Source organism: Aotus nancymaae, unplaced genomic scaffold (genome assembly GCF_030222135.1).
Source record: "Aotus nancymaae isolate 86718 unplaced genomic scaffold, 86718_ANA_hifiasm-v0.15.2.pri h1tg000053l, whole genome shotgun sequence".
NCBI classification, from domain to species: domain Eukaryota; kingdom Metazoa; phylum Chordata; class Mammalia; order Primates; family Aotidae; genus Aotus; species Aotus nancymaae.
In genome coordinates, this window is record NW_026988467.1 from 31,842,159 (window position 1) to 31,870,103 (window position 27,945).

Below are 27,945 nucleotides of genomic sequence, written 5' to 3' on the forward strand. Positions count from 1 at the left end.
TCATGGTAAAAAGTAAAACATTTTTTTCTTTCAATTTTTTTTTTTTTTAAAGCTCCACAGTTGACTACTGGCTTTCAGCCCTCACTGGCATCATCTGGCATGAATAAAATGCTTCCTTCAGTTCCAGCCACAGCTGTTCGAGTTTCCTGTTCTGGTTGTAAAAAAATCCTCCAGAAGGGGCAAACTGCTTATCAGAGGAAAGGGTCTACTCAGCTATTCTGCTCCACACTGTGCCTCACTGGATATACAGTTCCACCTGTCCGCCCACCGCCTCCTCTCACCAAGAAAACTTGTTCAAGTTGCTCAAAGTATAGCAGAATTCTAAATTATCTTTTTTGTTTCTTTCCTTTCTGATAACATACTTTGTTCTTACCCATGTATTATGTTTGATAGTCTACATTTATTCCTTTTTTTATTTTGTTATTTTTTGAGAAATATCACATTATTTTCTGTCTGCTTTCTGTTGTTGCTTTTCAGTCTTCCAGGTGCTAGGTGCTCAGCTTGTTTTTTAGCTTTCAATAATGTTACTTTTATGTATTGTTTTTGAAGTCAGCTCTCCCATCCTTGTTAGTTGAAGTACCTAATATAACAAAAAGTACACATTTAGGGGTATTGTATTACAGCAGTATTTTATCTTATAACTATAGGCAGTAGATATTTAAATCCAACAAATATTTAAACTTATATTTCCTGTTATGTAATTGAAATTTATTTAATATTTTTCTTCTTAACCTTAAATGGCTTCCAGCGTATGTATTTTTATTTTCTCAGTATCTCTGAACTACCTCAGAGTGTCTAATGGAATATTTAATAACAAAAAAGGGATATGAGCTTATCATTGTAATAAGGTCATCCTGATATATTTGAGGAATATGAAATGACTTTGACAAATTCTGTGATTGTTAGAAATAGTTTAAATAAGTTAGAAAAAGAGAAATAATGTTCTTGTTCTGAAACACTCTATTACCAGGCTACTCAAACCATGATTCATTTATTACTTAGGGAGTAGTGTTTATAGTTCCTCACAGGGATGCTGCAGTTTTTCTGGAGAGGAAAAAAAAGATACTTGTCCTAGTTAAGAGATGTTTAAAAGAAATTTAAATATGGCTAGAACTTTCTCTGGAAGATAGTTATATGCACATCGTTTATGTTCATTTTTTTTTTTGAAATAACTGAAAGGGTAAAAATGGTTATATTTGAGGCAGCTTAAATACACACTGTAACAGATATACAAATGTAGATTGAACTTCAGTTTCCTTTGGAATTTCTATTTTTATTGTAGAATTGTTGCTATTTAAAAGAACGATAGAAACTTCTGCAACTTGTTTTGGAACTATCTTTTAAGCTAATTACACATTCTTTTGCAATTCTCCTGCCTCAGCCTCCTGAGTAGCTGGGATTACAGGCACGCACTACCATGCCCAGCTAATTTTTTGTATTTTTAGTAGAGACGGGGTTTCACCATGTTGACCAGGATGGTCTCGATCTCTTGACCTCGTGATCCACCCGCCTCGGCCTCCCAAAGTGCTAGGATTACAGACGTGAGCCACTGTGCTATCAAATTTTTATCTCCTGAGTGCTTATTTACTGTTCACAGGTGGCTAAAAGCCATTTAGAACCATGTATATTGATTAAAGTGTAGATTAATATATTTTTTATTAATTTTTGTTCAGAAATGAAATTTGATTAAGATTGATGCTTTTGTGGCTTTCAGTGTCTTTTGTAAAGAAATTTATAAAAGAAAATTAAAAAAGTATGTCTTTGAGTTATGTTCTCATTGTTAGAATAATAATTATCCCAGAGCTATTTTGAGTGATGGTAGATTTTGGCTTTTTTTTGTTTTTGTTTTGTTTTGTTTTTGAGGCGAAGTCTCGCTCTATCACCAGGCTGGAGTGCATGGCATGATCTCGGCTCACTGCAACGTCCACCTCCTGGGTTCAAGTGATTCTTCTGCCTCAGGCTTCTGAGTAGCTGGAAATATAGGCGTGCGCCACCACGCCCAGCTAATTTTTGTATTTTTAGTAGAGACAGGGTTTCACCATGTTGGCCAGGCTGATCTCTGTCTCCTGACCTCGTGATCTGCCTGCCTTGGCTTCCCTAAAGTGCTGGGATTACAGGCACAAGCTACCGTGCCTGGCCTTGGCTTATTTTTTTAAAAAAACTTATTCATTAGAATATAAACCACAAGGAAGTAGTTAGGGAAGGTACAGGAGAAATATTGATTAAAGGCTACAAAATTTGGCCAGGTGCAGTGGCTCATGCCTGTAATCCCAGCACTTTGGGAAGCTGAGGCAGGTGGATCATGAGGTCAGGAGTTTGAGACCAGCCTGACCAACATGTTGAAACCCCGTCTCTACTAAAAATACAAAAATCAGCCAGGCATGGTGATGCGTGCCTATAATCCCAGCTACTCAGGAGGCTGAAGAGGGAGAATCACTTGAACCTGGGAGACGGAGGTTGCAGTGAGCCGAGATTGTGCCACTGCACTCCAGCTTGGGCGACAGAGTGATACTCCAACCCGCCCCACTAAAAAAAAAAAAAATAGATATGAAATTTTTTAGTTAGTAAGAATTGAAGATCTATTTTACAATATGGTGACTGTAGTTAATGATACATTGTATTCTTGAAAAATGGTGAGAATGGATATAAAATGTTCTCACCACAAAAATAGTAACCGAGGGAATACATATATTAATTAGCTAGATTAAGGCATTGCACAGAAGTTGAGTGTCTCTTAACTGAAATGCTTGGGACCAGAGGTTTTTCAGATTTCGAATTTTTACAAAAGATTTTGGGATATTTGCATTACATGTACTAACCGATTGAGCATTTCTAATCTGAAGTTTGAAATGCTCCTGTGAGGATTTCCTTTGAACATCATGTTGGCACTCAAAAAGTTTCAGATACTGGGAGCATTTTGGATTTCTGGATTAGGGATACTCAGCCTATTCTTCAAAGTATCATATTGGGCCGGGCTTGGTGGCTCACACCTGTAATCCCAGCACTTTGGGAGGCTAAGGCAGGTGGATCACTTGAGGCTAGAAGTTCAAGACCAACCTAGCCAACATGGTGAAACCCTATCTGTGCTAAAAAATACAAAAATTAGTTGGTCATGGTGGCACATGCCTATAAACCCAGCTACTCAGGTGGCTGAGGCACAAGAATCACTTGAACTTGGGAGATAGAGGTTGCAATGAGCTAAGATTGTACCACTGTAGTCCAGCCTGGGCGACAAGTGAGACTCTACCTTAAAAAAAAAAAGAAAAGAAAAATAATTATGTTGTACTTGTAGTAAATACATATAATTTATGTCTATATACACTCACACACACACACACACACACAAGGGTAGGAACTTTGTGTGTTTGCTGCAATATACTCAGCACAGTAAGTGCTTAATAAGTACTTGTTGAATGAGTGAATTAATGATCCTAACTTTTTTTTTAAAAAAAAAAGCTGTACTTACTACTTTATAGTTATAACTTATGTAGCAAAATTATTTAGTAAAAATAGACTTTATACTGCTTAAATTATAAAGTATACTTTTAAAAATGAGTACTTAGGTATTCTGTATACCAGTATATTCATCATGGGATTCTAAGATTTAAGTGAGTTTGAAGATTTTAATTTTTATGGTTTTTCTTTTCTGTTTCTTATTTTGCCATGAAATAATTTCACATAATAACTTCATGTTTCTTTATTTAATTATTATTCTAGGGATCAACAGTCTTTAAAATTTCAGTGATATTTACCCTTTCATAATCATAGCCATAGGCTGGGCATGGTGGCATGCACTTGTAGTCCCAGTTACTCAAGAGGCTGAGGTGGGAGGATTGCTTGAGCCCAGGAGTTTGAGATTCAGCCTGGGCAACATTAGTGAGACTTGGTCCCTGCCAGTCCCCCAAAAAAGTCAGTCATAGATACTTTTTTCAAAGATTTATCAGTTATTTTCAAAATGGCTATGGAAAACTCACATAAGTTTTAAAATATATGCCCTCTTTCTGATTTTAAAAGAATTATTATTCTTGTTCATACATGTTACTTTTTTCATCTAGATTTATCATGTTTCTTTGGCCTCCGGTCTCTGGTGTTTGCCTAAGCGTTATATAGAGACAGATCATTTCCACCTACATGTCATTTTATCTATGTCTTGATCTTCCGTAATTCAATTCTCTTTAAGATTATGTTATCTTCTGATGTTTGGTTTATCCATTATCCAAATTTTCCATTTTTTCAACCAGTTACATTCCTTGACTCTTAATAGTTCAACCTCTTTATTCACTTAATCTTTTACCCTTTTTTATTCCTTACTCTTTTTCATTCACCCCTTTCTGTTACTTCAGGTACTCCTTACTTGCTTAACTCTTCAGCCTTTTCTTCATTTTCTTTCTTTCTTTTCTCCTATTCATTTGACATAATACTTTCTTGTTGCTTCAGTCTTCAACCATTGATCAATCTCGTTTTTCCTTATATTCCATTTTTCTTCCCGAACTACTCTTTCATCTCCTGTTCAACACTACCTTTCCTTTCTCTTTATCTTCTCTTATTTACATGGTGATTTCAACAGTTCGGTATAGTCTGGTTTATCTGATTGTAAAATTGATGAGTTGGATGTACCAAAAATATAAGGAAGCTAAATTCAAAGAAGCTAAAAGATTTGCTCATGTCACATAGCTGATTAATTTTGGCACATGCATTGTCTCTCTACATAGTCTATGGTCAAACAGGTTTCATTTATAAATCATTCCCCATAAGAAGGGTTTCACTTTGATTTGAATAGGCAGAGATGGAAAAGATTTCCTGTCTGATAACTACTGCTATTGTTGTAGACCAGTAAAAATAGAGCAGCGGCACTTAAGTTAGAAGAAACTCATTAGCTACTTAGAATACTTATTTTTCTTAATTTTTGTTAATCATATCTCTTAGCTGCTTGAATTTAACTTAAACTCTGAAAACATTTTAGTTGCCATTTAATTTTTAGGTTTCCTTAATGATACGGATTTTTAAATTTGTTTTTAAAAATCTGTCTCGGCTGGGAGCAAGTGGCTTTTGGGAAGTCAAGGTGGGAGGACTGCATGAGCTCAGGAGTTTGAGACCAGCCTGGGCAACACAGTGAGACCTCACCTCTACAAAAAGTTAAAAAATTAACCAGCTGTGATGCCACATGGCTGTAATCCTAGTTGCTTGGGAGGATGAGACAAGAGGATTGCTTGAGTCCAGGAGTTTGAGGTTGTAGTGAGCTGTGATCACATTCCTTCTCTTCAGCCTGGGTGACAGAACAGGACCCAGTCTTTAAAAAAAAATTATATCTGCAGAAAAGAGGTAATTTGGAGGATAATTTTGTTAATACGGTTAGTAAGATCATATTCTTGGTATAATGATATTCAAAGAAGTAACATCCAGATTGTCTGTACCATTTCTGAATTTTCACTAACTGTAATGAGATTGTTTCTTCTCATTCTGTCATAATATATAATCCACTACGATAATAAGATAGAATCTAATAGGACTCTGAGCATAGTGAGAGCAGTGGAAAATACCTAATTTTATACTTCCATTTCTTTGATCTATGCTACTCCCAATTCTTATGTCCTTAACCTTCTAGAAAACTCCTATTTAAGGTCCAGCTAAAATATCACCCCTTCGGTAGCCTTTCATATTAATTATAGTCTGAAATAATTGTTTCCTAATTTATATTTTTATGGTACATTATTCATGTCTTTTTCAAAAGTTATACTATTAATTTTAAGAATGCTTCTGTTACAGTATTTTATAAATTATTTGTCTATTTATCACAATAACTCTGAGCTCCTTAAGTACATACATGGACCACAGTTTTGTTTTGTTTTTTTTTTAAGATGGAGTCTTGCTCTGTTGCCCAGGCTGGAGTGCAATGGCGCAATCTCGACTCACTGCAACTTCTGCCTCCCAGGTTCAAGCGATTCTCTTGCCTCAGCCTCCTAAGTAGCTGGGACTACAGGCGTGTGCCACCACGCCTGGCTAATTTTTGTATTCATAGTAGAGATGGAGTTTCACTATGTTGTCTAGGCTGATCTCGAACTCCTGACCGAGTGATCTACATGCCTCCACCTCCCAACGTGCTGAGATTACAGGCATAAGCCATTGTGCCTGGCCCAGTCAAGTTTGTGGACCATATTTGACTGAGGGTTTAGTTAATGTCTAGCTCAATATAACTTCTCACTAAATAACCCTCTATGAAATATAAAACCTAATTTAAAAAATAACTGTAAATGCTAAAAGCAGAGCAGTCTAGAGTTGCTAGGTAGGGAAGATGGCAAGGTATGGAGTATATTACAGCATAGTAGAATATTAGGTGCTCCTAATGATAATTTCCCATTTTATCTACTATTTTACTGAAGCAGAGCGATTTGTATAGTTATACTTTAGAAATAGTCAGGGTTTGGTTCCAGACCACCTCAATAAAGCAAATAGCTCAATAAAACTATTAATCTCAAAGTGAGTGATATTAATTTTTTGGCTTCCCAGTGCCTATCAGAGTTGTCTTTATACTGTAGTCTGTTAAGTATGCAATAGCATTACATCTTTAAAAACCAATGTACATTTTTTAATTAAAAATACTTTGTTGCTAACAATCGTGAGCCTTCAGCAAGTCATAATCTTATTACTAGTGGACAGTCTTGTTTCAATGTTGATGGCTGCTGATGAATTCATGGTGGTGGTTGCTGAAGGTTTTGGTGGCTGTGGCAATTTCTTAAGATAACAATGAAGTTTGTCACATGAGTTGACTTCCTTTCGCAAAAGATTTCTCTGTAGTATGCAATAATGTTTGATAGCTTTACCCAGGGAAGAACGTTCCAAATTGAAGTCAGTGCTCTCAAACTCTACCATTGCTTTATCAACTAAGTTTATGTAATACTTTAAATCCTTTGGTGTCATTTCACCAAAATTTACAACATCTGCACCAGAAGTAAATTCCATGATAAGAAATTATTTTCCTTGCTCATCCATTGGAAGCAACTCCTCATCTGTTCAAGTTTTATGAGATTGCAGCAATTCATTTGCATCTTCAGGCTCCACTTCTAGTTCTCTTACTATTTCTCCCACATTTTTAGGTATTTCATCCACTGAAGTCTCAAACTCCTCAGAGTTATCTGTAAGGATTGAAGTTACCTACTTCCAAGCTCCTGTTAATGTTGATATTTGGATTTCTTCTCATTAATCATGAATGTTCTTAATGGCATCTGGAATGGTGAATCCTTTCCAGAAGCTTTTTATTTATTTCATTTTTTTGAGATGGAGTTTCACTCTTGCTGCCCAGGCTGGACTGCAATGGCACAATCTTGGCTCACTGCAACCTCCACCTCCCTGGTTCAAGCAGTTCTCCTCCCTCAGCCTCCCAAGTATCTGGGATTACAGGCATGCACCACCACGCCTCGCTAATTTTTAGTAGAGATGGGGTTTCTCCATACTGGTCAGGCTGGTCTTGAACTCCCAACCTCGGGCGATCTGCCCTCCTCGGCCTCCCAAAGTGCTAGGATTACAGGCATGAGGCACCATACCTGGCCTTCCAGAAGCTTTTTAATTTCCTTTGGCCACATCCTTCATAGGCATCACTATCTATGCCAGCTATAGCCTTAGGAAATGTACTTCTTAAATAATAAGATGCAAAAGTTGAAGTTACCCCTTGATCCACGGGCTGCAGAATAGATACTGTGTAAGGAGGTATGAAAATAACATTAACCTCTTGTACATTTCCATCAGAACTCTTCGGTGACTAGATGTATTGTCAATGGCAGTAATATTTTGAAAGGAATCTTTTTTTCTTAAGTGTCTTAAGATTTTTGAAAGGTAAATGAGTGTTGACTTCAACCTGAAGTCACCAGCTACGTTAGCGAGTCTCATTAGAGAGTCAGCCTGTCCTTTGAAGCTTCGAAACTTTAAACCCAGGGATTGACTTCTCACTGGCTATTAAAGTCCTAGATGCCATCATCTTTCAATAGAAGACCGTTTCTTCTATATTGAAAATCTTATTTAGTGTAGTCACCATCATTGTTATCTTAGGAGATATTCTTGATAACTTGCTACAGCTTCTCCATCAGCACTTGCAGCTTCACCTTGTACTTTGATGTTCCAGAGATGGCTTTTTTCATTAAACCGTATGAGCTAACCTCTGCTAAATCTAAATTAACTTCTGTAACTTCTTTGCCTCAGTCTTCCTAGAATTCAAGAGAGTTAGGGCCTTGCTCTGGATTAGGCTTTGGCTTAAGGGAGTGTTGTGACTGGTTTGATCGTCTCTCTAGACCACTATAACTTTTCTCCACATCAGCAGTAAGACTGTTGCACTTTTTTTTTTTTTTTTTGAGATTGAGTCTCACTCTGTCACCCAGACTGTAGTATAGCGGTGTGATCTTGGCTCACTGCAACCTCTGCCTCCCAAGTTCAAGCAATTCTCCTGTCTCAGCCTCCTGAGTAGCTGGGACTACAGGCATGCAGCACCATGCCTGGCTAATTTTTGTATTTTTTAGTACAGACAGGGTCTCACCATATTGGCCAGGCTGGTCTCAAACTCCTGACCTCATGATCCACCTGCCTCGGCCTCCCAAAGTGTTGGGATTACAGGTGTGAGCCACCGTGCCTGGCTGACTGTTATACTTTCTTATCATTCATGTGGTACCATGTGGCTAAGTGTTTGGCACAAGAGGCCTAACTTTCCACATGCCTTCCTCACTAAGCATAATTATTCTAGCTTTGGATTTATAGCGAGAGATGTGCAACTCTTCCTTTTGTTGAACACTTAGAGGCCATTGTGAGGTTATTAATTGGCCTGCTTTAGTATTGTCATGCCTCAGGAAATAGGGAGGCCCAAGGAGTGGGAGAGATGCAGAAGTGGCTGGTCAATGGAGCAGTTAGAACATACACATTTTTCAATTAAATTTACTGTCTTAACATTGGCATGGTTTCATGGTTACTCCTCAAACAATTACAATAGTAACATCAGTGACCACTGATCACAGATCACCACAACAGATATTATAATGACAAAAACATTTGAAATACTGAGAGAATTACCAAAATATAATGCAAAGACATGAAGTGGGCAAATGCTGTTGAAAAATAGCATTGATAGACTTGTGTGAGGCAGGGTTACTACAAACCTTCTATTTGCTAAAAAGTGCAGTATCTGTGAAGCACAATGAAACAAAGTATGCTTATAGTCTTTTCTTTAAAAGTATCCTATTAGTGTAATCTCTTTAATATACAAGCATGACTATAAAACAGTTTATTAACTATTATGTGGATATATACTTATGGGAGAGAGACATTGATTAGAAAATTTCACCAGTTTGAAAAATTGGTTTTCAATATGGTTTCCACTTAAACAACCTGGTAAATTACTATAGAAAGAGTGGTTTGGTGGGATTAGGGTTGGAGTGGTAAGGAGCCTTAATCATTAGGGTTTTAATCTTCATTGCCTTTGCTACTAATGCTTAGAAATTAGATTATTTAGATATGGTAATGTTATATTTTATATAACTGTGCTAGAATATGCACTGTGTAGTGTAAAATGTATGTTTACTTTTAAAGATATTAATTTTTAGTAGAGATGGGGTTTCTCCATGTTGGTCAGGCTGGTCTCGAACTCCCGACTTGTGATCTGCCCACTTCAGTCTCCCAACATGTTGTTGAGGTTACAGGCGTGAGCCAATTAGCTAGGCATGGTGGCGCATGCCTGTAATCCAAGCTACTTGGGAGACTGAAGCAGGAGATCGCTTGAACCCAGGAGGCAGAGGTTGCGGTGAGCCCAGATTGTGTCGTTGCACTCCAGCCTGGGCAACAAGAGTGAAACTTCATCTCAAAACAAAACAAAATAAAACAAACTAATTCTTAACAATGTGAAATGTGTTAAAAAAAATTTTTTAAATATAGATAATTCTAGAAAGTAAAAAATCTCATAATCCCTACTGTAGAGGTAATGAATGCTAATCATTTGATGTTTTCCTTTAGTCTTCAAAATATACTAATTCTCACAACAGTTCTATGAAGTAGTGCTGTATTAATTCCATTTCATAGAAAAGAATTTAAGGATCAAAGCAATTTTTAAGTGTCTCCCAGAAAATTCAAGTTTTTAAACTTAAATTCCAGTGCTATCTCCCTACAGCATAATTGCATCTATTTTATTTGGTTATTTTAGCTCACAGAAAGGAAAAACAAATGAATTATACTTTGGCTTATGTTATTTTTTTCTTATTTTTAGAGACATTTTAAATCCAAAGGATGTGATCAGTGCCCAGTTTGAAAATACCACCACTAGTAAAGATTTTTGCAGTCAATCATGTTTGTCAACATACGAACTGAAAAAAAAACCTATTGTTACTATAAATACAAATAGTATTTCAACCAAATGCAGCATGTGTCAGAAGAATGCTGTTGTAAGTTACCACTTTCCTTTATTGGGGGAGAACTCTAATATCTTTGTGCTTAAAGAACAGCTTTTGATGGTCTCTGCTCCTTGTTTGTATGTTGCTGTTTTTTAATTTCTAGATTCGACATGAAGTTAATTACCAGAATGTGGTCCATAAACTTTGCAGTGATGCCTGCTTCTCTAAGTTTCGTTCTGCTAACAACCTCACCATGAACTGTTGTGAGAACTGTGGGGGTTACTGTTATAGTGGCTCAGGACAATGCCACATGCTTCAGATAGAGGGACAGTCTAAGAAGTTTTGTAGTTCAACATGTATCACAGCATACAAGCAGGTACATGACCATATTTAATCTTGATATCTTTGTTCATTTCAGGTATCTGTATTTTTAGTGGAAATTATTTATGAAAATGTTTTAAAATATTGAGCTTACTGGGCAGGTGCGGTGGCTTATGCCTGTAATCCAGCACGTTGGGAAGCTTAGGCGGGTGGATCACCTGAGATTGGGTGTTTGAGACCAGCTTGGCTAACACGGTGAAACCCCGTCTCTACTAAAAATGCAAAAGTTAACTGGGTGTTGTGGCGCAAGCCTGTAATCTCAGCTACTCGGAAGGCTGAGGCAGGAGAATCACTTGAACCTGGGAGGTGGAGATTGCAGTGAGCTGAGATCATGCCATCGCACTCCAGACTGGGCAACAAGAGCAAAACTCCATCTCAAAAAAAAAATTTTTAATTAATATTTTTAATTTTATAATGGCTCTCTATGTAAGTGCATTTTGCTAATCATCTCTCTCTCTCTTTCTCTCTCTCTCATTACTATTTGCTTAACTGGTATTCTTTACATATAAATAGTATTTGTTGAATAAATGTGCATTAAATATTCTTACAGAGTTCTGTAGGTAGAGTTTTGTTCATTTGTTTATGTGTGTTTATGCATTTGAAATACATGTTTTTAGGGTATGGCCTTTTTTTTTTTTTTAGATGAAGTTTCACAGGAGTGCAGTGGTGCGATCTCGGCTCACTGCAACCTCTGCCTGCTGGGTTCAAGTGTTTCTCTTGCCTCAGCCTCCTGAGTAGCTGGGATTACAGGTGTCCGCCACCATGCCCAGCTAATTTTTTTTGTATTTTTAGTAGAGATGGAGTTTCACCGTATTGGCCAGACTGGTCTCGAACTCCTGACCTCAAGTGATCCACCTGCCTCTGCTTCCCAGTCCCTGTGCTGGGATTACAGATGTGAGCCACTGTGTCCAGCCGCTATGGCTTTTTTATTTCAAAAGTGATTTTTATTCTTGAACAATATTTTGAAAGTGTAAAAAAAAGTACACAAAGAAATATAGTGTAGCTCTCATAGATAACGAATTAACCAATCCTAACAATTTGTTGTGTAGCCTTCTAATCTTTCCAGCATGTGAGATTTGCATATATACTTATTTGACAAGGAAAGGTTCAAGTTGCATATGTATTCTTGAAATCTGATTCACAGAATTAAAATTGCAAACCAGAAAATCAAAATTCTATCATTAATTGTTACAGCAAAGGATTTTTCTTGTCTTTATGAAATAGGACAAAGTAGATGTGGGATTATGTATTTGTGAATTGATGAGGTTTGCTTGGAATGAACTGGATCAACTCTGTATAACAAATACCTTGTATGTAGTTTTGTATTAGATTTGTATTTTGTTGGTAAATTTTGATCAAATATTAGTTTTAAAATTGATAAACCTAAAGGAATGGTAAATACTTTATATATAAAATTTTAATTTTTAATTTTTGTCGGTCCATAGTAGGTGTATATATTTATGGGGTAAGTACTTTTAATATTTTTAATTTTATAATGGCTCTCTATGTAAGTGCATTTGCTAATCATACTTTGTCTTAGAAAGTGAGTTTTCATGCAGTCACCAAAATTGGTGAATTTAATAGTGTTGATTAGGAAATTCCTTGTTAATTATTCTGAAAACTGTGTAGTAATTTTGAAATTTGAACATACAATTTTTCAATTTATTTCTTGTTAATGTAAAAACACACTACTGTGTGTTGTTTTACTATTTATTCCTTGTTTCTGTTCTCAAAGGAAAAAAAATCCCCACATCTTCATTGTTTTATTTTTGTCCAAAAGACTGTTCTTTTCCTGATATTGTATCAGGTACTAAAAGTTACTTGGATTCAGTCCATTGAAAGATGAGTCATAGTCCACAAGAGAGGGAGAAATAGGATGAAACATCTTAATTTAAAAATGTATTCTTTTAATTTAATAGCCAAAACCTATTAAATTTCTCATGTGTTTTATGTGCTGTGGTACAGAAAGCACTGGAATTTAAAAGTAAGGCAGATCTAGATTTAATTCCAGACCTAAAGTTCAAATACAGTTTTACCTTGGGGAAAGTAGTTAAGCTCCCTGAGTCCTATCTGTAAATTACTATAATACCACCTATGTCACTGGAATGTTTTTAGGATTATATAGAAAGTAAGAATGAAAAAGTGCCTGGTATGTAACTCGGGCATTGTAAATGGTCATTTCTGCTACTTTCCTTTCTTTGTATTTATAATTCATTCAACAAACATTAGATATAATTTCTGTTTTGAGGGGCTGCCTGTCTCCCAGGAAAGATAGACCTATAAATGAGTAAACAGAGATGCTATGATAGAAGTATTATGGGTACATTGGGCCACAGAGGTCACATAGTCAGCTCTACTTGATAGGGAAAGCTTCACAGAGGTAACTCTTGACCTGGGTCTTACAAATGAGGTTTGCTTTTACAGTCCTGATCAGGGAGGAAAGGGAAATGGGGTTAGAGATTCAGAAGACATTAGAGAATTCAGGCATATGTTCACTTTACTATGTATCTATTTTAATACCAAGTTTCACAAATTGATTCTTTAAGAAGGAAGATTGCTCTTAAAATCTCCTAAGTGGTGCTGGACATACTTTATAAATTATCCTGAATTTGTGACATGTTAATAACACTTAGCATTATTTGCTGCTGAATCCCTAATTGGGTGAAGACTTAAGATAACAGACTCTGTATTTAGATACCTGTGATATCCCAGGTTTGCTCTGACTTTATGCTTACAGATTTTTTTTTTATTATTAGTGGTAGAATATTTGCCAGTAAGTTTTCTAGTAAGTTTATTAATTTCCTTAAATTCATATTTATAAGCACCTTTAGGGGGATTCTTTCAATTTTTAGGATGATATAGTATAAAAGCATGAACTTGCTGTTGTGTTGTTATTTAATGTTTTTAAAACTATGGTTATGACCTATTAATAGACCCTGAAATTAATTACTAGGTTATAACCAGAATTATTATTACTGTTATTTTTGAGACAGAGTCTCTTTCTGTCGCCCAGGCTGGAATGCAACGGTGTGATTTCAGCTCACTGCAACCTCTGCCTTCTGGGTTCAAGCAGTTCTCCCACCTCAACCTCCCGAGTAACTGGGATTAAAGGTGCCCACCGCTATGCCTGGCTAAATTTTTTTGTATTTGTGTAGAGATGGAGTTTCACCATGTTGGCCTGGCTGGTCTTGAACTCCTGACCTCAGGTGATCCACCCACCTCAGCCTCCCAAAGTGCTGGATTACAGAGTGAGCCACTGTGCCCAGCTGCATTACTTTTTTAATGAAATAGAATAGATTGGAAAATATAAAAATGCATTACATGTTATCATGACATTTATTCCTCCATAAAACTGTTTTCAGTTTTATTATATACATACATAATACAAAAAGGCAAACTCTCAGAAGTACATGTGTACTGTAAAACTTCTCTCTCTCTTTTTTTTTTTTTTAAGAGATAGGGTTTCACCTTGTTGGTCAGGGTGGTTTTGAACTCCTGACCTCAGGTGATCCACCCACATCGGCCTCCCAAAGTGCTGGGATTACAGTCGTGAGCTACCACGCTTGGCCTTTTTTCTTTTTTTCTCTTTCTTTCTTTCTTTTCTTTTCTTTTCTTTCTTTCTGTAAAACTTCTTGCTGAGGATTACAATCATAAAAGTTTGAAAATGGGCCGGGCACAGTGGCTCACCCTGTAATCCCAGCACTTTGGGAGGCCAAGGTGGGAGGATCACCTGAGGTTAGGAGTTCAAGATCAGCCTGACCAACGGCGTTTAGATGAAACCCCGTCTGTAATAAAAATACAAAAATTAACCAGGTGTGGTGGCAGGTGCCTGTAATCCCAGCTACTCGAGAAGCTGAGGTAGGAGAATCGCTTGAACCCGGGAGGCAGAGGTTGCAGAGAGCTGAGATTGCTCCACTGCACTCCAACCTGGGTGACAAGAGCCAAACTCCATCTCAAAAAAAAAAAAAAATTGAAAATCACTGATTTCAAATAATTCAAAAGTGTTGAGTATAAACATTTCAAAGAATTATGCTTTTACTAGAAATTTGGTAAAAATGAATGTTGTTTTATTCTCTTAATAGAAATCAGCCAAAATTACACCATGTGCGCTTTGCAAGTCATTGAGATCCTCAGCAGAAATGATTGAAAATACCAATAGCTTGGGGAAGACAGAGCTTTTCTGTTCCGTTAATTGTTTATCTGCTTACAGAGTTAAAATGGTTACTTCTGCAGGTAATACTGGTTTCATAAACTACGAAATCTAATAGTTCAAAAAATTATGGTTATTGCTTTGTTTTTATGGTATTTTTTGGTTGAGTTTTAAGGCAAATTTCACGTATTTCAGATATTTGTCATAAAATATCATCTGTTACCTTTATTGCTTGCTTATTTATTTACTTGCATGCCTATTTAACCAAAAGAATTTCATATGGCTTCTTTATTTTCTTTATATACAGTCGGTAGATTTTGAGTAATTTAAATTAAAAAGAAAAATTTTCAGTATTTGGTTAGTTTTGGTTTTTTTTTTTTTGGGAGACGGAGTCTCTCTCTCATTGCCCAGGCTGGAGTGCAATGGCACAATCTCAGCTCACTGCAACCTCCGCCTCCCGGGTTCAAGCAGTTCTGCCTCCCTAGTAGCCAGGATTATAGGCATGTGCCATCGTGCCTGGCTAATTTTGTATTTTTAGTAGAGATGGGGTTTTGCCATGTTCATCAGGCTGGTCTCGAACTCGTGACCTCATGTGATCCACCCGCCTCGGCCTCCCAAGGTGCTGGGATTACAGGCATGAGCCACCATGCCCGGCCCAGTATTAGGTTATTTTTTGTCTATTGACATGAATTAGTTTCAGTTCCTACAACTTAACCTGGCCCTTGAATTTTCATATGTTGTATAATATTTATTTAATTTCTCATACATTTTTGTACATTTATACATATTGCTCATTGGTTTTTATTTTGATTTGCTAAGGTGTACAAGTTCAGTGTAACAGTTGTAAAACCTCAGCAATTCCTCAGTATCACCTAGCCATGTCAGATGGAAGTATACGCAACTTCTGCAGCTACAGCTGTGTGGTAGCTTTCCAGGTATGGCTTCAGGAACCTTCCTCTTCTTCAGTCAGTGAGTCACCTACTGTATAAGTCTGTTCTTGCACTGCTATAAGAAATACCCTAGACTGGATAATTCATAAAGAAAGAGGTTTAAATGGCTCACAGTTCCACAGGCTGTACAGGGAGCATGGTTGGAGAGGCCTCAGGAAACTTTCGAGTATGGCGGAAGGTGAAAGGAAAGCGGGCATGTCTTACATGACGGGATCAAGAGGAACAGAGAGGAGAGGGAGGTGCTACGCTTTTAAACAACCAGATTTCGTTAGAACTCACTATCATGAAAACAGCAGGGGAGATATTCACCCCTATGATCCAATCACCTCCTGCCAGGGCCCTCCCCCAATATCGTGGATTACAATTGGACATGAGATTTGGGCAGGGACACAAATTCAAACCTATCACTTACTATAGTAATGCACGTTTATTAGGTGTTTGCTAGGGCCTGGATTGTGTACGTTTCTATATCATTCCTATGAAACTTGGATTTGTAGTTCATTCTGTATTTAGAATTTCCTTTAACTGCCTTCTATAGCATTAAGTGGTACTTTTATCATCCAGATTATCTATTGAGAAGATATTATTTTTGAGGAAGATTATTAGGTAAATTATTTTATTTTTTCATCATAAATGAGACTCCCTTATTCCATTATAAACTGCTCAGAGGCAGGAACATTGCCTGTTAACAGATGTGCCTTACAAACCTAGAACTGTGCTTGGCATATGTAGGCACATGATACTTCTTTGTTTTAACAAATGATTAAATTGATCTTTTTTGTTGTTTTGTTTTTCCAGAATTTATTCAACAAACCAACTGGAATGAATTCTTCTGTAGTGCCCTTGTCTCAGGGCCAAGTAATTGTAAGCATCCCCACAGGTTCAACAGTGTCAGCAGGAGCGGGTAACACCTCTGCTGTTTCTCCCACCTCCATCAGTAGCTCTGCTGCAGCTGGTCTCCAGCGTCTCGCTGCCCAGTCCCAGCATGTTGGGTTTGCACGAAGTGTTGTGAAACTCAAATGTCAACACTGTAACCGTCTTTTTGCCACAAAACCAGAACTTCTTGACTATAAGGTAAAGTGTAGCATGTTCATGGTAAGCTTTTGTGTATACATGGGTCTATTTGTAAAATTATTTTTAACTATGCATCTCTCAAAATTACATCATTTATTTTGAAAGTAAGGGAGATAAGGAGTTCCATAAGACAAACCAGATGTTTAATTCGTACTTAATGATTATTTCTTTGCAGGGCAAAATGTTTCAGTTCTGTGGCAAGAATTGTTCTGATGAATATAAGAAAATAAATAATGTAATGGCAATGTGTGAATATTGTAAAATTGAGAAAATTGTAAAGGAGACTGTTCGGTTCTCAGGTGCTGACAAGTCATTCTGTAGTGAAGGTAGGGATTATCTTACTGAGCATGTTGGTTGTTTTAAAAGCAGTTGATGATTTAAGCTTTCACTCTCTAAGTTAATCTGTTTTATTCTTTATGTATAATGTAAATGCCTTTTTGATTCATTTACACTTAGTTCATTCTTTTTGATCTAGTTTTTTTTATCTTACATAGATGTTAAAATGAAGTGAAAGATTTGATATGAAAAACATTTACCATCATTAGGTTCCCCATTATTAGGTTGATGGGGACCTCAAGGATCTTCTAGTTCTTGAACTTATTTCTAAATATAATGCCTTAAATTGTAGTAACATCCTAAGTTTATATATTTTTTGTTTTAAACAGCCATTATGTTTCTGAATATAAGTGGCTCAAATATGCAAATTAATATGTGAAAGATTGTTTTCCTTATTTAGATAACTATTCTATAAGTTTATAATTTTTTTTTTTTACTCTAAAGTGGTGTTAAGTTAGCCTTCTAGAGCAGGGGCTTTCAAACTTTTTGATAACACAAAAGAAGAAATACATTTATACTGTGACCCAGTATATTTTCACATACCTAAATAAAACAAAAGTTTTTTTGTTTTTGTTTTCTGAGACAGAATCTTGCTCTGTCACACAGACTGGAGTGCCACGGCGCGATCTTGGCTCACTGCAGCCTCTGCCTCCCAGGTTCAATGGATTCTTCTGCCTCAGACTCCCGAGTAGCTGGGATAACAGGCTCCCGCCACCACACCTGGCTAATTTTTGTATTTTTAGTAGACACGGGGCTTCACCATGTTGGCCAGGCTGGTCTCGAACTCCTGACCTCAGGTGATTCTGGGAGGCCATGTTGGCCTCCCAGAGTGCTAGGATTACAGGGTGAGCCACTGTGCCCAGCCCCAAAAGTTTCATGAAACAAAACTGATGCAGTTTAATATTTTATCTTCTGTCCTATCCTGTCTTAAATCATTAAAAAAAAAAATCTAGTGTAGATACTCTAAACTGATCTCTTGATCTGTAAATCTGTCAGGACCCAAGTGTGACAACTTTGTCCTAGGCCGTTTTTCTTTTTTGTTTGTTTTTGTTTTTGTTTGAGATAGGGTCTTGCCGTGTTGACCATGGTGATCTCAAACTCCTGGGCTCAAGCGATCCCCCCGCCACCCTCCCAAAGTGTTGGGATTACAGGTGTTAGCTACTGCACCCAGCCTGTCCTAGGCCATTTAAAGATGGAGAAAACTAATATTTCTACCTAATGTTAATTTTATCTTTCCTGATGTTTAGGTTGCAAATTGCTTTATAAACATGACTTGGCAAAACGCTGGGGAAATCACTGTAAAATGTGCAGTTATTGTTTACAGACATCTCCCAAATTGGTACAGAATAATTTAGGAGGAAAAGTGGAAGAGTTCTGTTGTGAAGAATGCATGTCTAAATACACAGTTTTGTTCTATCAGGTAAATCACATTCCAGGGTTTTTCAAGCTAAGGCATAAATTATTCCCTTTTTAAATTTCATGTCATATAAAGGACAACTTAATTATTTAAAACTTTTAAGTGTTAAATGTTTTATGCCTTTTAGCAATTAATATAAGATTTAGAAAGACTAATGTCATTCAAGTTTTATTTCTTTTAATTTCCTGTAGGAGGCATATCATTCTTAAGACATTAAAATATTTAAACTTATAATTTTATTCATTTATTATTTAAATGAAATGAATTTGTCTTCTGAAGTCTTAGAGGAAGATAGACCTTATTTTTACTTTGGTTTTTAATTGCTGTAGAGTGAAGTCTGTATGTTATATGTTTTTTTTTAATTATTTAGTATAAAATCATTGATAGTCAAACTTAAATTTTGTGATCTAAATTCTAAGTTAATTTCCTCACTTATTGTGCGTGTCCTATTTTTATTCTGTCAGACCATAGATAATTTGTTTCTTACTCCTTGACTGCCTTCTTTTTTTTTTTAGATGGCCAAATGTGATGCTTGTAAGCGACAGGGTAAACTCAGTGAGTCCTTGAAATGGCGAGGGGAAATGAAACATTTCTGTAACCTGCTTTGTATCTTGATGTTCTGTAATCAGCAAAGTGTTTGTGACCCACCTTCACAAAATAGTGCAGGTAAAATTAAACTTAAGTACTGAATGGAGTCTTCGATCAATACTAGGATCAGGAACTGTGTAAACAGTTGTCATCAGTTTCATGAAACATCAATTTTATTGTATTCAGTGTCATTAACGTTTAGATTTTTTTTGTTGTTGAACACCTTAGATTAAAGCTGAGTAAAAATGAGGTTTTTGTTAAATAGATTTCTTTGAGAATATTGAATCAGATGAACTTTGTAAGAACTTAAGTTTATGGCAGATGATAACAGCTAATAGTTTGTAATTGAGTATAACTGACTTACTTAAAAAATTCTTTAAGGCTACTTATAACAAAAGACATAAAGTTGAAATCACATGGCTTTTTAAATATACCATTTGCAGGCCAGGTGTGATGGTTCATACCTGTAATCCCACTGCCTTTGGAATGCTGAGGTGGGAGGACAGCTTGAAACCAGGGGTTCAAGGGTGCAGTGAGCTGTGACCACAGCACTGCAGTCCCACCTGGATGATAGAGTGAGACTCTGCCTCTAAAAAATTAAATTAAAATAAAACTATATGTCGCGGATGTGACTAGTCGGGGCCAATGTCATGGGCTGTAAAGGAATTTACCAAAACAGTTGTAGGTAAAGGCAGATTTATTAGAGAAAGTGTGAAAATATGTTGCAAGGTTGCAGTGAGCAGCACAGCAGAGAAGGGGAAGTCTGCAGAGAGGCAGAGGCTTGAGGGAAGTTTTATAAGGTCCTGCCTGCTGGAGGGGGCTACTTGCAGAATGAGGCCATGCTCCTGGAGCTACCTGTAGAAGATCATCTCTCAGAGTAATTATTTATTGTTCTCGCTCTTTGTTGCTTGTTTATCAGAATTTACTTATCTTATCAGGACTACACACTGTGTAACTTTATCATTTAAAAACCAACAACACTAGTATCATCCTGAAAGCTACAAGAATTTAAGTATAGTCTCCTTACAAATAAAAGCAAAATCTATAAGAGCCTACTCCAAAACTAAAAAAAACCATTCTTTCTATGTAAAGGCAAGATTTAAGAAAAACTTTAGGCTTAAATAGCCATTAAATCTACCCTGTGATCCTCATTGATATTGTTTGGGGATTTGCATTGTTGGTTTTTTTTTTTTTCTTTTGCATGCACTTAGGGCATAGATTGTGGTTTTTAAGTTAGACTATTTGTTGCATTTTTATGTAAAGATAAAGTAAATAGAAAACTTTCAAGTTTTACTAATTAAAAAGTAGAAAACCAAAACCCAGTTAATCCTAAAGTGACTTTTTGCTCCAACAGAAATTACTCAAACCTGAAAACATTGTTTAACTTCCTTGAAATGGTTTCTATGTAAGTACATATAAATAACACAAGGTTTTCTTATTTTTGTTTATTTTAATCAGCAAGTATATCCATGGTTCAAGCTGCTTCAGTAGGACCCCCATCTCTGAGAAAAGATTCAACTCCAGTTATAGCCAATGTAGTATCATTGGCAAGTGCTCCTGCTGCTCAGCCCACAGTGAATTCTAACAGTGTCTTACAAGGTATGTCCTGACTGGAAAGTGTTTATCTAGCCTATTTAAGTTGAATACAGTGGTCTCTAACTTCCTTTCATCAGGGATTATTTTCATATATTTGACACATTCATATTAGGAATGGTGGCTCACTGTACAAGTTTCCTATCTCTTGCTTTAGAATTACTAATCTCTTCCATTGAATTAAATTATCATATGTTCTTAGTATGAGGGTTTGTGTTTATGTGCTGATAATCAACTTTTAATGCTAATGTTAAAATAATTGTAAAGATCCTAAGTTTATGTTTTAATTTCTATCAAGGTGCAGTTCCAGCAGTAACAGCGAAAATCATTGGGGATGTAAGTTTTATTACTTTCATTGGTATTGTCGCTGTATTTATTTTTCATTTTCATACATTATAAATATGTATGAGCTAATTTTCCATCCTTTATTTATTATATGAAATAGATTTCATTAGCTCATTTAATCTTTGTTCAGGAATAGGATTTTCTGGCTACCTAAATAGGTCTTTTATGTATTTTAATATCTTTGAATGCTGACTGTGTAGTTACTGAAAGATTTTTTAAAATTACACAGAATTGAAGTAAATTGTACAGGATTTAGTCATGAAAGACTTTTGGTTATTTTGTGATGTACTCAGAGTATAAATAAAATATTTATAAAATGTAGATTATCCTCCTCCCAACCCAGTACAGATTATACTGCAAAAAAGTTCCTTTTTTGGCTGGTCACAGTGTCTCATGCCTGTAATCCCAGCACTTTGGGAGACTGAGGCGGGCAGATCATGAGGTCAGGAGATTGACCATTTTGGCCAATATGGTGAAACCCCGTCTCTACTAAAAATACAAAAATTAGCTTGGCATACTGGCGCACGCCTGTAATCCTAGCTACTCAGGAAGCTGAGGCAGGAGAATTGTTTGAACCCAGAAGGCAGAGGTTGCAGTGAGCCGAGATTGCACCACTGCACTCCAGCCTGGCAACAGAGTGAGACTCTCCCTCTCAAAAAAAAAAAAAATTTTTTTTACTTTTTAAACTCATTAATATTTTTTGCTTTGTCTCTTAAAAGAAGAAGAAAATAAATAATGAGAAAAACTTATGACTGAAACAGTGGCACTTTTAAAGTGTTTCTTCAGGTTTCTGAGATAACTTTCACATTGTCTTTATTCAAGTTGCTTAAATGATCATAAGTGATTGTATTGTTCCAAGTTATCTTGAAACTAAGTCCTCAATGTCTTAAGCAGGAAGTAAGAATTCTCATTTTAAACTTAGCCAACATTGTTATTGATCAACAGTGTATTACAATAGAAATGACATTTTTCTTGGTAGATAGAAATTGTGATTTAGAGACATTCAAAGTAATATAGTCATTAAAACATTCCTTGATTACTATAAATATTTTAGGAATATTGTATTTCTCACACATTTGGTTGAATATTTACTTGCTATGTCTTCCATGTAATTCCAATATGGTATTCTTTTTACAATTATAATATTTCTTATAATTATGATGAGATTTAAATAAATCTTTTTGGTTTCTAATTTATTTTTTTACTAGGCAAGTACACAAACAGATGCCCTGAAACTGCCACCTTCCCAACCTCCAAGGCTTTTGAAGAACAAAGCTTTATTATGCAAACCCATCACACAGACGAAAGCCACCTCTTGCAAACCACATACCCAAAACAAAGAATGCCAGACAGGTATGTTCCTTAGTCTTTCTTTTTTTAATTTTTTGAGGGAAAGAAATGTAGGATCTATTTACATTGAGTACCTGCTGTTTCCTAGGTGACATGTTTGGTTGTTTGTATACATTGCCCAATTTAGTTCTCACAGCATCCCTGTGAGTTAGGTATTTTCCCTATCTGAGGCTTAACATGTTGGGTCAAAGAGAAGGATGTTAATCAGTGATACCAAACTGTGAACAAGTCATTTAATTCTCTTATTAATGACAATGTAATATTATAGAGTAAGCATAAGGTTTGGAATTATAGGACAGGCTTGTAGGAGACACTGTTGTTTTCCAGGGTAACCTTAGGTTTGAACTGCTCCACAGTCTGTTTTTAGCTACTTCACACTGTTTCAAATGAAGTCAGTTCCTTTGAAGAGAGCTTCAGAGCTTTCTTTCTTTCTTTCTTTCTTTCTTTTTTTTTTTTTTTTATGAATTGCCTCTCCCCCTAGACAGAATCTCTGAGGCATCTCTGTGGATGCTGGGCAGGGTGGTTGTCTCAGGCCTTCTTGGCTTGCCTCTCCTGACATGGAACTTCCCGTCCTACAAGTGAGCTGGGGTGAGGATGATCAGGATCCCAGTCTTCCTGACCTGCTGTTCCTGGGGTAGAGCCTCCATCCAGTGGATGGAAACTGAGTGAAGGGAAGTCCCTGACCTCTTGGCCATACTCACCAGGAATTTAGCCTCTTCAGCTTTCAGTTGGAGTAGATAAGAAATGCTTGTGGTGTGCCCTTCTTGATGAGATATGGTAACACTTGATTGGCAGTTGAGGGGAGAGAAGTCTATTTTTATTGGCCACAGGTACCCAGAGTGGAGTTTCTGTCAAGCTGAGCTGAGTTGAGCTGGGAGGATAAAGCCTGTGATAGCTGAAATGTCACAGACGCTCACTGTTCTTACCAAATTTTAACAGATTTTCTTGAATAAATGTTTCTTCATTTGGTGTATGCCTTTAGGACCATTTCCCAAGAATTTAAATGGCTATTTTTAAATAGTCTTCACCCTCTTTGCTTGTTTCGTTAAGGAATAGATCTTTGTAGCTCCTCATGCTGCCATCTAAAAGTCATAGAATTTTGGCTGTTGGGTGACTCTCACCTATAATCCCAGTAGTTTGGGAGGCTAAGGTGGTGGGATGATCACTTGAGCCCAAGAGTTTAAGACCAGCACCAGCAACATAGTGAAAACGTCTCTACTAAAAATTTTTTTTAAAGTCTCAGAATTTTTAAACTAGAAATAAATTGTTGATTTCTAGATCTGCAAGGCTATCTTGTCAGCCAGTGCTTCTCAAAGATTAATATGCACATGAATTATCCAGGAATTTTATCCAAGAATCCAGAATAACTAGATTCTTAGTCAGTGGGGCCTGAGTTTTTGCGTTTCTTAGAGACTCCCAGGTAAAGTCAGTGCTTCTGGTCCATGAACCACACCAAAATAGCAAGGCTATAAATGATTTAGTTCCTTTTTTTAAACCAATAGCAATTTATTCAGTATTGTGTAGTTTGGTTATCAGACGTTTCTAAATGAAGTAACAATTTTTTTACTGTACACTATATTATGTAAAGTTTATTAGCCACGTGTGATGCTTCATGCCTGTACTCCCAGCACTTTGGGCAGCCAAGGCAGAAGGATCACTTGAGCCCAGGAGTTCAAGACAAGCCTGGGCAACATAGTGGAACCCCCATCTGTAAAACAAAAGACAAAAAATTTATCCTATATTATTTTTCCACTTCTAACTCTAGTCAAATTGTTAGCTTTTCTCTTTCTGTCCCTAGCATTACCTTTCTCCTAGATTAATGCTTTTACACTTGCCTAGCATATTTTCTGACACATAGAAAGGACTCCATATGCTCCTCAACTTACAATGTTGTACCGATCATATGTTAAAAAAAATCAACAGTCAAAAATGCATTTAATATACCCAATCTCTCAAACGTCATAGCTGAGCCTAGGCTATTTTAAACATGCCCAGAACACTTACATTAGCCTACAGTTGGGCAAATAATCTAACCCAAAGCTTATTTTACAATAAAGTAATGAATATCAAGTAATTTATTCAGTGCTCTACGGAAGGATGGTATGTACTTGTTTTTGCACCATCATAAAGTTGAATAATCGTGTATTGAACCATCGTTCATTTGGGGACTGTCTGTATTTGTTAAATAATGGAATGAATCCTCCATCTTACTACTTTCTCAAAGGGTTTTTTTTCAAGTTCTATTTCATCCTTTTAATACTTAGAACATCTGCTGTATATATTTATTCTTTTTTGTAGGTATCATAACCTTCCGTCATCTTAGCTCTGCATATTATAATTGCCTCCTACTTTAACAGTTGATATAGTTTTTATTCAGTGATGAAATTGTTGCCAAATTAATCCTTTTGGTGTCATTTTCATCACTACTTTGTGTTGAAAAAAATCTTCAGTGGCTCACCACTATCTACTACAAATGATTTTAAAATGTGCATTATAGCATGAGAGAAATGGTCCCCTCTGTATTCAGTCTCCTCTTTAGCAAGTAGTTTTCCATGCCTGTCTTCTAGGATCTTTGTTTCATCTAAATCATATCCATCTAATTTATATCAATCTATATTATATCCTACATTCATTTTTCTCCTTGTATCACTGATACTTATTATGTTACCCACTTTTTGTCAGTGCTAACTCAAGCCTTTTTTTTTTTTGCTAGTTTAGTTATTTCTCCTTGGTAAGAACTCCTACAGTGTCATAGGTTACTCTTGTTTTGAAATATAAACCTCCATAAGCTTTTTTATTTTGAAATCGTATTAAAATGTTTCTAACCCTCTTTGCTTTTTGTGATTTTGTTGTTGTCGTTAGAAGACACTCCAAGTCAGCCCCAAATCATTGTGGTGCCAGTTCCCGTACCAGTGTTTGTTCCCATACCTCTCCATCTTTACACTCAATATGCTCCAGTCCCATTTGGAATTCCAGTTCCAGTGAGTAATCATTGAGAGATTAAAGCTAATTTAGCATGCATTTTCCTCAATTAAAATTGTATAGTTCTGTGAAGAAAGTTTTCATTTGTTGGTAAAATATACCTGCTTTTGATTGGCTGTTATCATATTATCATTATTACTTAACATGGATTATATAAATGACTACTTTTATTTGTATCCTTCCTTTTCAGAAAAGGTTATGATGTAGCTTTTTTAAAAAAAGGTTACATACACAATAGGACCACTTAAATAGAAAAAGATCAGAAATGGTGTATGTTGTAATCCTGAATTCCAGCAAGGGTGAAAAGAATACTGTGATTTACATGATTCTCATTTTTGATTAAAGAAAAATGTGTTTTTTAATTACAAATTTATTTTTCCCAGGTTCTGAGTCCTTAAAGGAAACAATTATGAGAAAAACAAGCAAAAACAAAAACAAAACAAAAGTGTATTATAGAATTATTCCTTTAGAGCATTCAGAGGCATATTTTGTTGAATGTCCAGAGCACTTATTGAATTTTTATTTAAATGGCTCTAGTCTTATAAAAACAAACTAGCAAGACTAGTTTAAACATCAGCAATGAATACATCTTAAATTTGTTTGCTATTTTTGTACCTAAATCACCTCACAAATCATTCTTTTGACCAGAAACCTGTTGCCTAAGAAAGTCTTCAGTCTATCCTTGGTCTTTCAGATGCCTGTCCCCATGCTTATTCCATCTTCAATGGATAGCGAAGATAAAGTCACAGAGAGTATTGAAGACATGAAGGAAAAGCTTCCCACACATCCATTTGAAGCTGATCTCCTTGAGATGGCAGAAATGATTGCAGAAGATGAAGAGAAGGAGAAGACTCTATCTCAGGGAGGTTGGTATAATCTTTAAAAGTAAAGAAAGAAAAAACACATTTTATACATTTTTAGGTGACTCAAGTAATTTTAAGTATAAGACACGGTGTTTCTAAAACCTTTATTGTCTGTGCATACCAAGTTTGTGGAGTTGATTAAACTTTTTAGTACTTCTGAAAGCTCTTATTGTTTTTATGAAGGAAAACTAAGTATTGGTATTCAATAGTTTTTAGTTATGATTTCAAAAAAAACTAGAATTCAAGGTTTCATGATTATTTTCCAGTTTTATGTTTATAATCAAAGCCATGTTCCTCACATAAGAATTCCTGTTGTATGATCACCAGCATTCTATATATAATAGAACCTTAGGATGGAAAACCATTTGGCTCAAAATAACTGATAGATAGATCTCAGACTAGTAGTGTGTAATAATGATAGCAGTAGTTAATGTTGTGTGTGCTTGGCATACTCTAGGCATTATGCTCAATGCATTGTGTGCACTGCCTCATTCAGTCTTCATGACAGCCTTTTGGGGTGGGAAGGAGGTACCGTGTACCTCAGATTTCTGATATGGAAAACAGGATGTTAGACTTGCCTTGGTTATGCAGTCCGGAAGTAGTGGAACCAGAACTTGAATCCAGATACATCTGACTCCAAAGCACATGATACTAACCAGAATCTCCATTAACAGTGGTAATCTGTTTAACTGCATTTAATCTTGTTAATGAATTATTCTTTCTGCATATGAAGTCTATTTACTTAGAACTCTGTAGTATGATTGATGTATATAGTGCAGTCATTTCATTTGCGTTATAATTTGTTGTATATACATATAAATTACATGCTTTTCTTTTTCTTTAGAGTCTCAAACTTCTGAACAGGAACTCTTTCTAGATACCAAGATATTTGAAAAAGGTTTGTAGTTGCAAATATATTGATTTTTAGAAATACTACTCTCTGTTAGTAATAGAAACCTCTAAAATATTAGTACTCTTGGATTTCATATTTGTAATTTTAACTATTTGTAAGGGGTATCAGATGTCTGTGACGTGTCCTAATTTCTAGTGAGAATAATAAAAGCCACATCAAACATTTGTTTTAAAGATTTACTGACATAATGCTTTCAAGTGCCTACCAAAAATATGAATCCACTTCTGTGAGGCTGATGAACAAGTTACTTCATTCTTGAGTGTACCTAGGTAATTGTCCATCAACCATATCTCATTATTTGGTATTCAAGGGTTCAGGAAGTTTTCTGAGCATGTCAGGATGAGGCTGTTTTATTTTGAGGGCTTGTTTGTTATCCATATATTTCAGACCAAGGAAGTACATATAGTGGTGATCTTGAATCAGAGGCAGTATCCACTCCACATAGCTGGGAAGAAGAGCTGAATCACTATGCCTTAAAGTCAAATGCTGTGCAAGAGGCTGATTCAGAATTGAAGCAGTTCTCAAAAGGGGAAACTGAACAGGACCTGGAAGCAGATTTTCCATCAGGTTTGTGTACAGTAACCTATCTACTGAAAGTTTTGTATTTTAGAAGATTGGTACAACTCTGAATTGACACTGTTC

The 27,945-nt window shown here is 36.1% G+C and overlaps 1 protein-coding gene across 5 annotated transcripts in view; it reads left to right on the forward strand.

The window, feature by feature from the left end:
• ZMYM4 (zinc finger MYM-type containing 4) overlaps positions 1-27,945 on the forward strand; it is a 155,129-nt gene that overhangs the window by 106,156 nt on the left and 21,028 nt on the right. For all 5 annotated transcript variants that reach the window (XM_012439931.3, XM_021677160.2, XM_012439925.2 and 2 more), the window contains 16 exons: positions 53-308; positions 10,238-10,412; positions 10,525-10,737; positions 14,825-14,975; positions 15,712-15,827; positions 16,641-16,916; positions 17,092-17,242; positions 18,500-18,672; positions 19,185-19,335; positions 20,716-20,856; positions 21,149-21,186; positions 22,404-22,548; positions 25,408-25,526; positions 26,222-26,393; positions 27,235-27,288; positions 27,691-27,870. In XM_012439931.3, coding sequence (XP_012295354.1) covers positions 53-308; positions 10,238-10,412; positions 10,525-10,737; positions 14,825-14,975; positions 15,712-15,827; positions 16,641-16,916; positions 17,092-17,242; positions 18,500-18,672; positions 19,185-19,335; positions 20,716-20,856; positions 21,149-21,186; positions 22,404-22,548; positions 25,408-25,526; positions 26,222-26,393; positions 27,235-27,288; positions 27,691-27,870 — 2,511 coding nt within the window. The remainder of the gene's footprint in view (positions 1-52; positions 309-10,237; positions 10,413-10,524; positions 10,738-14,824; positions 14,976-15,711; positions 15,828-16,640; positions 16,917-17,091; positions 17,243-18,499; positions 18,673-19,184; positions 19,336-20,715; positions 20,857-21,148; positions 21,187-22,403; positions 22,549-25,407; positions 25,527-26,221; positions 26,394-27,234; positions 27,289-27,690; positions 27,871-27,945) is intronic.